The sequence below is a fragment of the Pan paniscus genome, chromosome 6 (genome assembly GCF_029289425.2).
Source record: "Pan paniscus chromosome 6, NHGRI_mPanPan1-v2.0_pri, whole genome shotgun sequence".
NCBI lineage: Eukaryota > Metazoa > Chordata > Mammalia > Primates > Hominidae > Pan > Pan paniscus.
Genome location: NC_073255.2, coordinates 18,996,223 through 19,009,546, shown reverse-complemented (window position 1 = coordinate 19,009,546; position 13,324 = coordinate 18,996,223). Strand labels below are relative to the sequence as shown.

Below are 13,324 nucleotides of genomic sequence, written 5' to 3'. Positions count from 1 at the left end.
CCAGCTCTTGCATTTACCCACTTGACTGATGTTATGCAGGTAGCAGAACCCTTTTAAGTCTCTTTGTCCTTCAGTGTAAAATAAGGATGTTGACAGCTACCTCCCAGAGTTGTTAGGAGGCCAAAATTAGATATTATAAAAGTAAAATTATTTTTAAAATAATTTCAATAGCAGGTACAAGAATTCCTGAAAGAAAATAGATCCACCTCTGTTCTAAACTTAACAGAATGCTTCAATAAATGCTTATGGAAAGGATGTTGAGCAGTTGTTCAGATAACAAAAGAAAGAGAAATGCTACTTTTCATAATAAAGGGTTTGGAAATATTTGATGCTGGAAGACAGGGAAGCAAGAAAGAAATCACCAACGAGCTGAACCAAATACTGTCTGGAAAACTAATCAGGGAAGACCCATCTCTCTTCCCTCTGATTTTAGTTGGGCTGAACAAAGTCTTTGAAGAGAACACAAATATCTGGGGAATAAACATTATTTGCTATGTGCTGTGAGATATAAATACCCTCTTCTATCCCTTTTATGAAATTCTACTTCAGTTTTGCACTCTTCTCTAATAATATTTTTTATGGGAGTGGACTTTGAGGGCAGCTCAAAGAGGTGGATGAAATAGGTGGCACCTGAATAACATGTGTAAAACACTTAGCAAAATGCTCAGCACACAGTAAGAGCCAGATCAATATTATTTTTTATTCTGGCTGTTATTCTTAACATTACAACTATGAGGTGGAACTATCACAACTATCAAACTATGCAACCTTAAAAATGTAATAGAAATAAGAAGATGAAGACTATGCTTTGTAATCTTTGATTCTGTTACTGGTTTCTATATGTGCATCCTTATTTTATATTGAATAATTATAAAAGTGAAACTGAACCCACATTTTTCGTATTTATAGTTTTTGAAGTGGCCAGTCTTAATTTGAAATAGGAAGACAGAAGTAGAAATAGTCATGGGCAGTGGAAGAACCTTTCTCTGCCACTGTTGCTTTTCTAGAAGGGTACATGATAAGGAGAAGGAAGAGTTTTATAGGAGGACACCATTCTGTATCTGATAGAATTTACCTTGCATGTTGTAAGCAATGCTCTTCTACTGTCATGGAACCATTCCAGTTTCTAGGAGCCCCGTCACCACTGTTTATGAGTGCCCAGTATCCTCTTTCAAATAATAATGTCAGAGTCTCTTAGAAACTAAACAACCAAAATCATGTTGCAAAATGCCTTGTTCACAGCCAGTGCCCCCCAAAATATTTGATGTATCAAGGAATAACTGAGAAGTAATTACCTGACGCTTAATAGAAGGAGGCACTCAAAGGCCATTTGGTTCATGTCCTCAGATTGCTGAAACTTAATATATTCTAAAGTCTTTGGGGATAAAATTTTTACTCATTGTTATTTCTCTACTGGATAGAAAATTAAGAGTAATAAAAAAAGCAAGAACGTTCAATGTATACAAAACAGGCATCAGAGTCATAATTACAGGCCCTGTTAACCCCCCGTAACCAGGATTTTCCCACATGAGCAACCTGAGTCTGAGGGTTCACTTGAGTCTCTGCAGCTTCCTAGAGCCTACACCTGGAATTTCTGTAACTGTGACACCGACAATCCATGTGGCTTGGAATTATTCTCGTAGGATTTTGCTTCTGCCCAAATACACCAAGACATGTAAATATCCAATGAAATCAGGCATGTGAAGAGACAGCATTCATAATAGGCATTTATTGAATGCTAGTTTCCTCCATGTGGTCTCCCCTAACAAAGAAGAAAATACAACCAATTGGTTCTCGTTTCCATAAACAACAGACAAAAAGGATGTGGATTTCATTTTTTGCAGAAATAAAGTTAGATTAAAGAAACAGTTGTGTACTTCGACTGTAGAAATGATTAAACAAGCAAGAAGACAGGTTACATATAATTTTTAAAATAGTACTGGCCATTATTCTGATTAGTGACTGAAAACTAGAACTTGTGTTTTACTTAGTCACATAGATTAAAGGTCCCATTGTGTCAAGAGCACTGAATGAGATACTGTGCTATTTTTTCAAAGGCATAAAATCATGTAATTTCTTTTTTTAAAAAAAAGTTTTTAATATAAGAATAGTCATAATCAAACAAAATTTATATGCCCCCCCCCCAAAAAAACACAGAGAAGAAGCTAAGTCTTATAGATAATAATTATGTGACATTTTGGTTATGCCTTGTCATAAATTGATACTAACATATATATATAAATGGCTAGGAAGATATATTTCTTTCATAGTCTTAACAACTATTTGGAAATAATGATCTACTTTCCCAAAATGCCCTAATACTATTATACCGTGTAAAGCATTTAGTCCAGAAATTATGAACCAGAAATCTCAACCTTCTTACTTTAGCTCTTAATGTTCTGTTTGAATCTAAGGTTATCATGTAAGTAATATGTGATAACTGCTTTCCCAGTACTCATTTAAAAATGACATTTCTGCGTAAAATGATTCATTTTCATTTTCAATGTTAAAAAATAGTGCCTTTCTGCTTAGCCTCCCATTTCAGCATCTGTAACACTATTCAGTGTGCTTGTTCAATTTATCTTTCCTGCTAGACTATAATTTCTTGGGGGCAGCGCTTGTATATTGTCTATTTATTCAAAGTTCCTGATACAGTATCTGAAGCATAGTAGGGGCTGAACAAATTTTGTGAAATGAATAAATGATGAATGATGCATTATTAGATCCTGTCTACAGCTAGAATCTCGGAGGAGTTTAAAACTCAATGACATAAGGTACAGTATAATCTAATGCTGACTTATTGAGAGAAAATCTGATATAGATCATTTTCAATCTACATAGTTAAGTGCATTCTGGTGTCTTAACTATCTAACTATCAATTCCCTACTTCATAAGATAACAAAAATAAGATGAAGTCAGATATCCATAGAGTTTGAGGCTGGGTTAGCCTTAGTGGCCTTTTACAGGTGCAATTTATTTTTGCAGGGAAGAGAACACTGAATCCTTCCAGAATAACCTGATTCCAGCAGACTTAAATAAAGTTGTTCATTCTTTCAAGGTTTTTCACATACTTCTGTCTTTCTAGACGGTGAAGTAAATTTCCATTTCCCAAAAGCCCCACTGCAGATTTTAATGATCCTGTCCACGTGATATACATTTTTTTGTTTCATTGCTATTAGTGAATGACAAGTGAAGGCTATTCATTTTAACTTGAAAATGTCAGGTATGCACTTTAAGAGATATATTTTTTGCAGCTTTTAATGAGGTGGTGTTTCTTTTTGAAAGAAATACTCATCTCTAATGCGAATGCTGTGCAGGTGACAACTGATATTTAATAAGCGATGGTTCTTGTATTAGTCGGAGTTCGCTAAAGAAAATGTCTCAGATTGCTTTTGAAAAACTCTTAGCGTCACTAGCCCAAAGGCAAGATGTGACCTTTTTATTACATAATGAGAATCATTTATTATCTTACAATGTATCTTAAAGTCACAGACAAAATGCCACTTTGATAATTGCTTTCAATTAGCTTTGAGCATAGCATATATTCATAAAATGTCTTCTCTAATTTAGAGTCGAATTAGAGAAAATTGCAGACGTAATCTACTTTAAGGTTGTCTCATTTAAGGTGATTCGTAGTTTTATATCAAAGAAATCAAAACGAGTAGCTTTAGAACAGTCTCTCAAAGTGTTTTAAGCAGGCTTTTCAATATTTGATTCTATTATATTACCAATTAATTAACAAATTAGAAAGCTAGTTCATCATTTCTGACCTTTTATGCATGTTAACTTTTAACTTTCATTTCTAATGACTGTTTTGAAATTAAGCCTTGCAGTTCATGTTGAAAGAGAGAAACAATCTGATTAGCAAGATAAATAAGGCTTGCCTTGATACCAAGTACATCTTGATATTGGGCTGCAACTAGGACTCTGGAAACTATAATGGTGCCTTCTTTCCTGACTTCAATAAATAATACGTAACTAATGGTCAAGAAATAATACTGGATAATCATGTAACCTAAGCAAGCAGTTCTGGAATATTGCTACAAGTGAGGTTAGAGGTAACATACTATTTAAAATGCAACTTCAGATAATTTTTAAAATTATTATCCTGAGCACTGGCATATTATTTAAGTACATATCCCTATCTCCCTTAAAAATATTTTTGAAATAATAGAAACTCTGAAATTACATTTTACACTTGCGGTGTTTCAGTCACTCATGAAATATTATTAACCTTAACAGAGAGTCTCACAAATTGGTATTGTATCTGGAGATTACTCTACTCTCTCTCTCTCTCTCTTTCTCTCTCTTTTTTTCTAGATAAAAATTACACACAAGAACCAAGCCCCAATGCTGATGGGCCCGCCTCCAAAAACCGGTTTATTCTGCTCCCTCGTCAAAAGGACAAGAAACCGAAGCAAGGAATAATCCTGTATTGTTTCATTCTTAGAAATTGAATTAACATAATTGGGCCATGGAACACATATGCTGGAAATCTTTGAACCATTTCAAGTCTCCTGCTCATGCAAAATCATGGAAGTGGTTTAACAGTTTTTGTTACTAAGCTAATGTAAAATTCAGCTATTAGAAAATTTATTGTCTCAGTTTTTATAGGCATCTTTGCATGAAGAAAGCAGAAGTTTACCTGAAGTGATACTGCATATTTTTGTTGCATGCATTCCCATAGATTTTTACATCTCCCACCCAACTCTTCCCCAATTTCCATTTACTAACCTGTGAGAAAAACCCGTGAAACATGAAAAAGGAAATACCACGGGAAACGTGATTCTCAGTGTGATTCCAATTATTACGAAGCACTAATCAGTAACGCTACAATGATCATAATTGCAGATTGCTATATGTTTCCCTTTTAGAATCAGTGTATCAGTGACCTATGACTTGAGGAGAAACTTTTAATTCGAAGATTTTATTAAATAGTTGACTACAATACCTTGCTATATATACATAGTTTTTCTTCAACATCTTAACTCTTCTGAGTGGAAATAAAAATATCAGGCAGAAGGTTTTCTCATGCTGAAAAATAGAACGTGGTTTTTATTTTGCTTAGTTTTCTTTTTAATTCCAGAAATAAGTGAAAACATGTTACTTGACAGTCAAGTGTGGTAATATGGCAAGCCTTGTTCCTTTCTGCATGAGAATCTAGGAGAGAATTCATAACCACACCAATAACGAAATAGATGTTTTAAACTATGTGCCTAATCAATGTGTTTCCCACCAAAGATTCAGAAAACGATGCTTGAGAGAAATGGGTTAATGCATAATTAATTAAGCATTGTGGAGCAAATTTATGGTTCCTGTGATTAATTTTGTGATGACTAAAATGCTGGAAAGAGAGTGAGTTGCCCATTAATTATGATTAAAATTCTCACCTTTCACAGACAGACAATAAGCCAGACAACACAATCAAAGCTCAATAGATGATTTCTTGCTTTTTTCAGTCATTTATAAATATAGGTGTAATTTTTCATGGATCAGTTAAGTACACTTGAAGGAAGTAAATGATTGTATCAGTTTATTTCTAGTATAAATGGGTACCTGTAATAATACTGAGCTCTTGGAAGCGAATCATGCATGCAATTAGCTCCCTCCTCCTCACCTACTCCACTCCCATCTTTATGACATTTCAAATGTTTATTTGGAAACAACAGCCTAGATCACTGTTGAAGGTGTTCATGGCATAGTTGGAGTCTCTGATTGTTTAAAGAAATCACGGAACAGTACTTTACTTTTCTTTTAGTGTTTCATTAAGCCTATGATGTAAAATGAAATGCTTCTGAGCAGTCTTGTAATATTGTTCATTCATATTGACCTGCATCTCATCATTGCATGTTTTATGTTTTCAAACATGCCATAAGGAAAACGAGTGCCTGAACTGCATGATTTATTAGTTTCTCTCCACTCTGCATTAAAGTGCTAATGATTTATCAGTTCTATTTTGTTATTGATTCATTCATCTTTGAATAACAAATAGCATTTAGTGATTCTGTTGAACACAATCCTGTGCATGGATTTATGGATTTCAAGTGAAATTGCTATAATTTTAGTTCTTTGGTTTGAAAACTCAACTGAATGCTGTTATATCAAATAGCTGCTCTCAAGCAATGTGCTATAATGGAAGATTACGTACAAAGTGTATTCTTTTAGTGTTCCTGGAACATTGGACGGTAAATATCCATCAACAATAAGCTTAATTACTTTAAAAATAAAAGCTTTTGAATAAAATTAAGACATAATTTAGCATTCCCAGGAAAATTATGATTACAATTGCAAATTTAGTACAGCAATCACTTGCCCTGGTATAATAAAAAATAAAAAAGTTGTTTGGCAGAAGAGTAATCCAGACCAAAAGAAATCTCAAAACAGTAACAAGTACATTACTGACATAATGTTACGTAACACACACATTGATTTTTTTGTATCTATGGTTGCAGGTAATAAATATTTTCACATGAATTGACAAAATTTTCTACAATGGGCAGGCAGGCTTTGTGTCAAAAACATATTTTGAAGCCACAAATTATTTTATGTTCGCTACAACATACAATTATGTCTTGGCTACCTTTTATAGTATATAGTTTGAAGGCAGCAACAGTTTGTGAATCATTCTTAACAATCTGTGCAGTAGAAAGCTGTTGGATAGACAGTGGGATGAGACAAATTAAACAACCTGCTTATAAGATTTCAATAATTGAAATAATGGGATGCAGCTTCACTTCAGTGTAGCTGTATAACTACAATTAGTGCTAATAGTGGTTACATTTTCAGTCAGATGGATTCTTTGGTACCCATAATAAATGTTCAAATATGAATCCAATTTGACTTTTCTCAACTCATTTTCTAAATACACTGATATACTTGCCCCTTCAAGTATACTGCCCCTGGGGTTTGGAAAGTAGTTTCTAAAAACGTAACTTGATGATGGGTTTGAAATCAGAGAAGATATTCTCATCAGTTTTATGACAGCTTCATATGAAAAATATATAGTTTAAGGAAAATTCTATAGTATATTAAAATATTGAATGATGAATGTTAGCTTTACAAGATGGAAACTTCTATGTGTGCAGATAAATTTTCAGCTATTGAGTCGCCCTCTTTTAATATAGGAGACATAAAGTTTTAAGTGGATGAAACTCTTAAATGTAAATTAATGCTGGACTTAACAGCAGTCAGAAACAAAGAGGGAAAAGAGACATGCACTCTGCTAAACATTGCTAGGCACTGAGTCGATGAGATTCCAGAGAGACATTTCAGAGTAAACCTTGATATCCACGCTTCTAAGAAATAGGAAGGGAGGTATCTACATAGAACCAGAAAGTTTAAAAGACGTAAATTTATTTTTTCCACTTCCTTGTGTACACCATGTATTTCATGTGAAAATGGTGGTCAATTTATTGTGGTGGAACGAGATATCTTGTAGGAAGTTTAAAAATTAACATTTTAAAAGTTTTTATTTTATTTAAAACAGGTTCATGTGATCATAGCCAGAATAAAACAAAAGGCTCAGATGTTTAGCCTAGTCTACTGCAGACAGAAATTTAAATCCAGTGAAGGCTAATGAATCACATACGTGTTTCCACATTTTATTTTGTTTTCGTTTTTTAGGCATATGGGAAGTAGTTGCAATTTTTCAGGGAAGAATATGTTTTGAATCTCACACTGTATTCTCCTTGAATCTCACACTGTATTCTTGAATGAGACAAGATTTTGAGATCATTCTTTTCCTTTTTGTGTCAACGTTAGTTTGTTGTTCATTGGTTATAAAAAGGAAAATGTGGCCAGGCACAATGGCTTACGCCTGTAATCCCAGCACTTTGGGAGACAGAGGCAGGCAGATCACAAGGTCAGGAGTTCAAGACCAGCCTGGCCAATATGGTGAAACCTCGTCTCTACTAAAAATACAAAAATTAGCCAGGCATGATGGCGCATGCCTGTAATCCCAGCTACTCGGGAGGCTGAGGCAGAAGAATTGCTTGAACTCGGGAGGCTGCGGTTGCAGTGAGCCGAGATCACACCACTGCACTCCAGCCTGGGTGACAGAGCCAGACTCTGTCTCAAAAAAAAAAAAAAAAAAAAAGGAAAATGTACTTTTCATGGCACATATAACCCCCAAAGGATTATTCAATACTGAACAATTAAATAATAATTGAATAATATTGAATCATGTGCTCCGTTATTTTTCAAATAACTGAATAATATCTCTATTAAAAGATTAAACCCTTGTAACATATATTAAAGCTGTAAACTTTAAGAAAATAAATAAATAAAACCCTGTAAAAGAGCTTTTATTTTGTGAGAGGCAGAAATCACCACTTAAAACTCCCAATTAAATTCTGCTATATTTAAATAAAGTTTGAGTAAACTCACATTTGGGAGATTCTGTATAACCTTATTGTGTTTAAAAACATGGAACTCAATTATAGTACCTTAATTATTTTCTCAGAAATGATATATACAATATCCTGTTTTTTGAAATAAAAATGGTAACCACTCAGTTCAGTGTCATTTCTTACTGCCATTTTGGACAGATTTTGTCTCTTAAATGAACTCCTCCAGCAGCTCAACAATCCATCTACCCCAGTGAATATATCCACTAGGGATATGAGGCCAGACACCCTACCTTTTGTCAGGGAGTAATTAGGGGCTGAATTATAGGCAATTAAGAACCAAATTATTCCTATTTGTGGTGCTTTGGGCCCCAAGTTGCTGCTGTGCATATTATTCCAGCAATTTTAGATTCCAAGTAAGCCAACAACCTGAATGATGTAACTGTGGGAACTCGAGTTGAATTTTCTGGATGAAACCAATTTCTTACTTTATTTTGTGTGACAGACTTCAACAAATATCTCTTGGGCATTGACTAGGTTAAACATATTATGCAAAGGGGCTGCAGCAATTAAAAGATGTTTAAGGAAACAATTTCTTCTCTAAACACCTTTGAATCTTTTAGAAGAATTAAGTAAACAGATGACCTTATTACACAATTGGATAAGGGAAGAATGAGGTAAGTAAAATATGATACGACATATTCAAAGGAGGAAAAGATGATTTGGTGAATAAATTTGAAAAGGCCTTTAGAGAAAGTAAATCTGCAAGTGACTTTTTGAAAAGCTAAAACTTTACATGAGGAAAGAAGTCAAATTAAGGAAATTCATAATAAGAGAAGGCGAATGGGAGCAGGGAAACAGAAAACAAGTCCTAAATTCTTCACTGACTCATCTCATAAAAAAGGGAATTTACAGATGAATGATTTGGATAATGCTTATACTTAAAATTATTAGCTAAACAAGGAACAAGAGAAGAAGAAAGTACAAGAAAGAGGCAAGGAAGCAAGTAAGAGAGGGAAGGAGAAAGAATAACGCAAACCCCCCAGATTAGAAAATTAATTTTACATTCTGAAAGAGAAAAAAAATGAAAAAAAAATTCCCAGGTATTTTGGCTTGAAAACTCTGAAAGCAATATCTGCCCATTCTACATTTCCAGGGAGTTTGATTAGATTATATTCTGTGAATGTAAGTGACTTCATAAACTCTCTGAAGCTCATGAAACTAACTAGAGAACACTAATTGTAAAATGTTGATGCTAAGTTTTTAAAAAAATTATTAAGTATGAAAAATACATATAAAATAATATGTTAAAAAATTATAATAGAATATTAACTCTTTCCAACAAATTACAACTGGTGGCAGAGTCACTAGCAGGTCCAAAAAGCTCTCTCTCTTTTACTCCATATTTGTATCCAAACATTCATTCCTTGAAGTCAGTTGATCTCAGAAAAACATTTCTGTTTAAAATAGTATTGGTAATAATAATCCTTAAATTACCAAGGACTTGATAATATATTGGTTGAAAAATTAGAAACCATGTTTGAGCTGAAAGACTGCCCACTGTTGGCCAAGCGCGGTGGCTCACGCCTGTAATCCCAGCACTTTGAGAGGCCGAGGCAGGCAGATCACAAGGTCACGAGTTTGAGACCAGCCTGGCCAACATGGTGAAACCCTGTCTCTACTAAAAATACGAAAAATCAGCCAGGTGTGGTGGCACGTGCCTATAGTCCCAGCTACTCAAGAGGCTGAGGCACAAGAATCGTCTGAACCTGGGAGGCAGAGGTTGCAGTGAGCCGAGATCATACCACTGCACTCCAGCCTGAGTGACAGAGTGAGACTCTGACTCAAAAAAAAAAAAAAAAAAAAAAAGAAGAAGATTGCCTAGTATGTATATTTTTTCTACTGTAGCTGCATTTTTAAGATCTTCCACCTTCAAGTAGCACGTAGTGCTTCTACATCTTTTTTGCCACTCAACTCAAAAAGAGATGGGACTTTACAGTCTCACAAAACTTTCTTTCAACACTGTGTGAAAAGGTCGAAGACCACCCCATGGTGCATCTCCCAGTGCCTTCTCAGCTTCGCAGTTGAGGGCAGCATACTGACATGTTTCAGCATGAGGGCTCTGGTGCCAGACCTGAGTACAACTCTTGGATCTGCTGCTCACTTGCTGTGTGACCTCAGTCAAGTCATTTAAGATCCCTGAGCCTCAGTTTTCTCAACTGTGAAGTTGAAATATGTATTGAAAATTAAATAAATTAATACGTCAAATAATTTAGAGCAGTTCTGGCATGTAGACGTTAATATGCCAGGCCTGAGCGTGTGGTATAGCAGGACAATAAAAATCCATAGTGCAGAAGATCTTATTCTGTTCTGTAAAAACAGTTGACAAATGGTTGGTGTTTATCTGTTAGAAAACTAGTAGTCAACTTCAGGTTCAAAATAACTTGTCATTGTATGTTCAGGTTATGTATGTAGCATTAGACTCTCCCTAAACTAATTCCCTCACAAAATGATCTGGACATAGGCATATATGTCACAATAACCTCCTACAATCTCTAAATCTGAGCAAATGTTATTAGACCACCAAGAGAATTCTACAGTTGTACAACTTCATAGCATTTTGAGAATTAAAATAATATATCATCATCATGAGACACATCACCAGAATCCATGGCCACTGTCCAAAGGCATGCCTTTCTTGAAGTCTCCATTAAATTTGTATTCATATTCTTCTCTGTGCTTCTCCCTCCACCCCACACGTCATCCTTCAAACCCAAATTAGTTTTATCCAAATTTCATTGTCAACACTCAAAATCTGCAGTGAGTGTGCATCTTACCTCTGACATTCCTTAGACTCACCTCTCTTTGGAAAACACCAGGACCTATAATAGTTGATTGGTGCTCAGGCCTGTCAGATCCCAAAAGCCCCACATCATTGGTATTGCTTTTGCCAGTCTTTCCTCCCACTAACCCACCCAGCAGGGATCCAGAAAGCTCCCCTTGTTCCTGCTATACCACACACCCAGGCCTGGAAGGCCCTGTCTATAGCCCATTACACCTCCATGGCTCCCACACACTGGTGTCTTTCTTATTTGCCCCTGGTCAGACACCAGCAAGGGCATCAGCAGGCTTCACCCTGCCAGCCAGCATTTCTCCATAGTTGCCCTCTCAAGTGCTCTGGTAGAAACTGCAGAATCCATGGACTTCGTGGACTTTAGGCTGTGCGAAACCAGAGGAGAGGCTGGAAAAGTAGGAGGGCAGGCAGTAAGGAGAGGCCACTGTGGCATAAGCAGGGCCATTGAGCTACAAAAAGGAGGCTGCAGTGGATAGAGAAGGCCAATGGAGCAGTATGGAATCAGGGGTGGCCCCTCATAGGTATCCTATATTGTACTATCCTGACGAATTACCCCTCCACTTCAGTGGACAAGTTTGTTGAAACCCACCAAAACCTCACTCATCACAGGCATTGACAATGTTAATTTTAGTAATAAAAGTAGAAGCCGATGTTTATATAGTGCTTGCTTTGTTCCAGGCATGATTCTACACATAAATGAACTCACTCGAGTTCTATAATTATCAACACCATTTGCATTTCACACATGAGAAAACTGAGGTCCACAGATATCATTTAGAACTTCTAGTTAATCTCATGGAAGTAAAAAGTAGAACAGAGGATACTAGATGCTGGGAAGGGAGAGATAGAAGGAGAGGTTTGTTAAAGGATACAAAATTACAGCTAGATAAAGGGAATAAGTTCCAGTGTTCTATACCACTGTAGGATGACTATAGCTAACAATGATATATTATGCACATTCAGATAGCTCAAAAGAGGATATTAAATATTTCCTACACAAATAAATAAATGTTTGAGATGATGGATATGCTAATTACACTGATCTGATCACTATACATTATATGTATCAAAACATCACTATGTACCCCATGAATATGTACAATTATTCTTGGTCAATTAAAAAATTAAAACTAAAAAAAGAAAAACCCTTCTCTGACAGAGTCAGTAATGGAGCCCAGAAAAGCAACAACAGATCGTCTTTTCATAATCACCACGATACACCCATCTTTCACCTGGCCTGAAAGATTAGGTTAAATGTAACATGATAATAAACTATATTTATTACTTAACTTGTAATAGAAATATTAAACAATAAAATTCTCATCTCATAGTATGAGTAGAAAAAATTGATTCAATTGTTACTAATACAGCAATTGCCACAAGAAGATTCAAGACCATGAACAATATCACTGATGTTAAAAGGACATTACTGAAACTCAGAATAACCTAATGACTATCAATTTAATAGAGAAGTTGTTGGTGATGTTTCTTAATGTCAAAACACAGCTCAGAGGCAAGTGGTACTCATCTGGCAATAACCACATCAAATAAAAGATCACGTCAGCAACTTTTGTATTGTAACAAGTAATTTTAAAATCATTACAATGATTTGATGGATTACTTGCACTCAAATGATAAAATGTATATCATTTGAGAAACAGATCAATGGATAGAAGGATAGATGAATAGATAATTTTCTTTTGAGAATAAAAAAATAAAAACACTTTTGATTCATAAATTCATTTATATTGTTATGTAGGCCAGGGGTCCCCAACCCTGGGGCCATGGATCGGCATCAGTCCACGGCCTATTAGGATCCAAGCTCAACAGCAGGAGGTGAGCAGCGGGCAAGCAAGCATTACTGCCTGAGCTCCACCTCCTGTCAGATCAGTGGTGGCATTAGATTCTCACAGGAGTGCAAACCCTGTTGTGAGCTGCACATGGGAGGGATGTAGGTTGCACATTCCTTATGAGAATCTAATGTCTGATGATCTGAGGCAGAATAGTTTCATTCGGAAACTACACACTGCTCCCACCCTACCATCCCCCACCCCCCGATTCATGGAAAAAATTGTCTTCCACAAAAGCTGTCCCTGGTGCTAAAAAGACTGGGGACTACTGACGT

The 13,324-nt window shown here is 35.6% G+C and overlaps 1 protein-coding gene across 21 annotated transcripts in view; it reads left to right on the top strand.

Moving 5' to 3' along the window:
* The window catches only part of DGKB (diacylglycerol kinase beta), an 835,560-nt gene that overhangs the window by 807,345 nt on the left and 14,891 nt on the right, over positions 1-13,324 (top strand). For 20 of the 21 annotated variants that reach the window (XM_057302827.2, XM_057302829.2, XM_057302824.2 and 17 more), the window contains one exon: positions 4,321-5,950. The exons of the other annotated variant lie outside the window; for it this stretch is intronic. In XM_057302827.2, coding sequence (XP_057158810.1) covers positions 4,321-4,428 — 108 coding nt within the window. In that variant the 3' untranslated portion in view covers positions 4,429-5,950. Of the gene's footprint in view, positions 1-4,320; positions 5,951-13,324 lie in introns of those variants that run through there. 21 annotated transcript variants of the gene reach the window in all.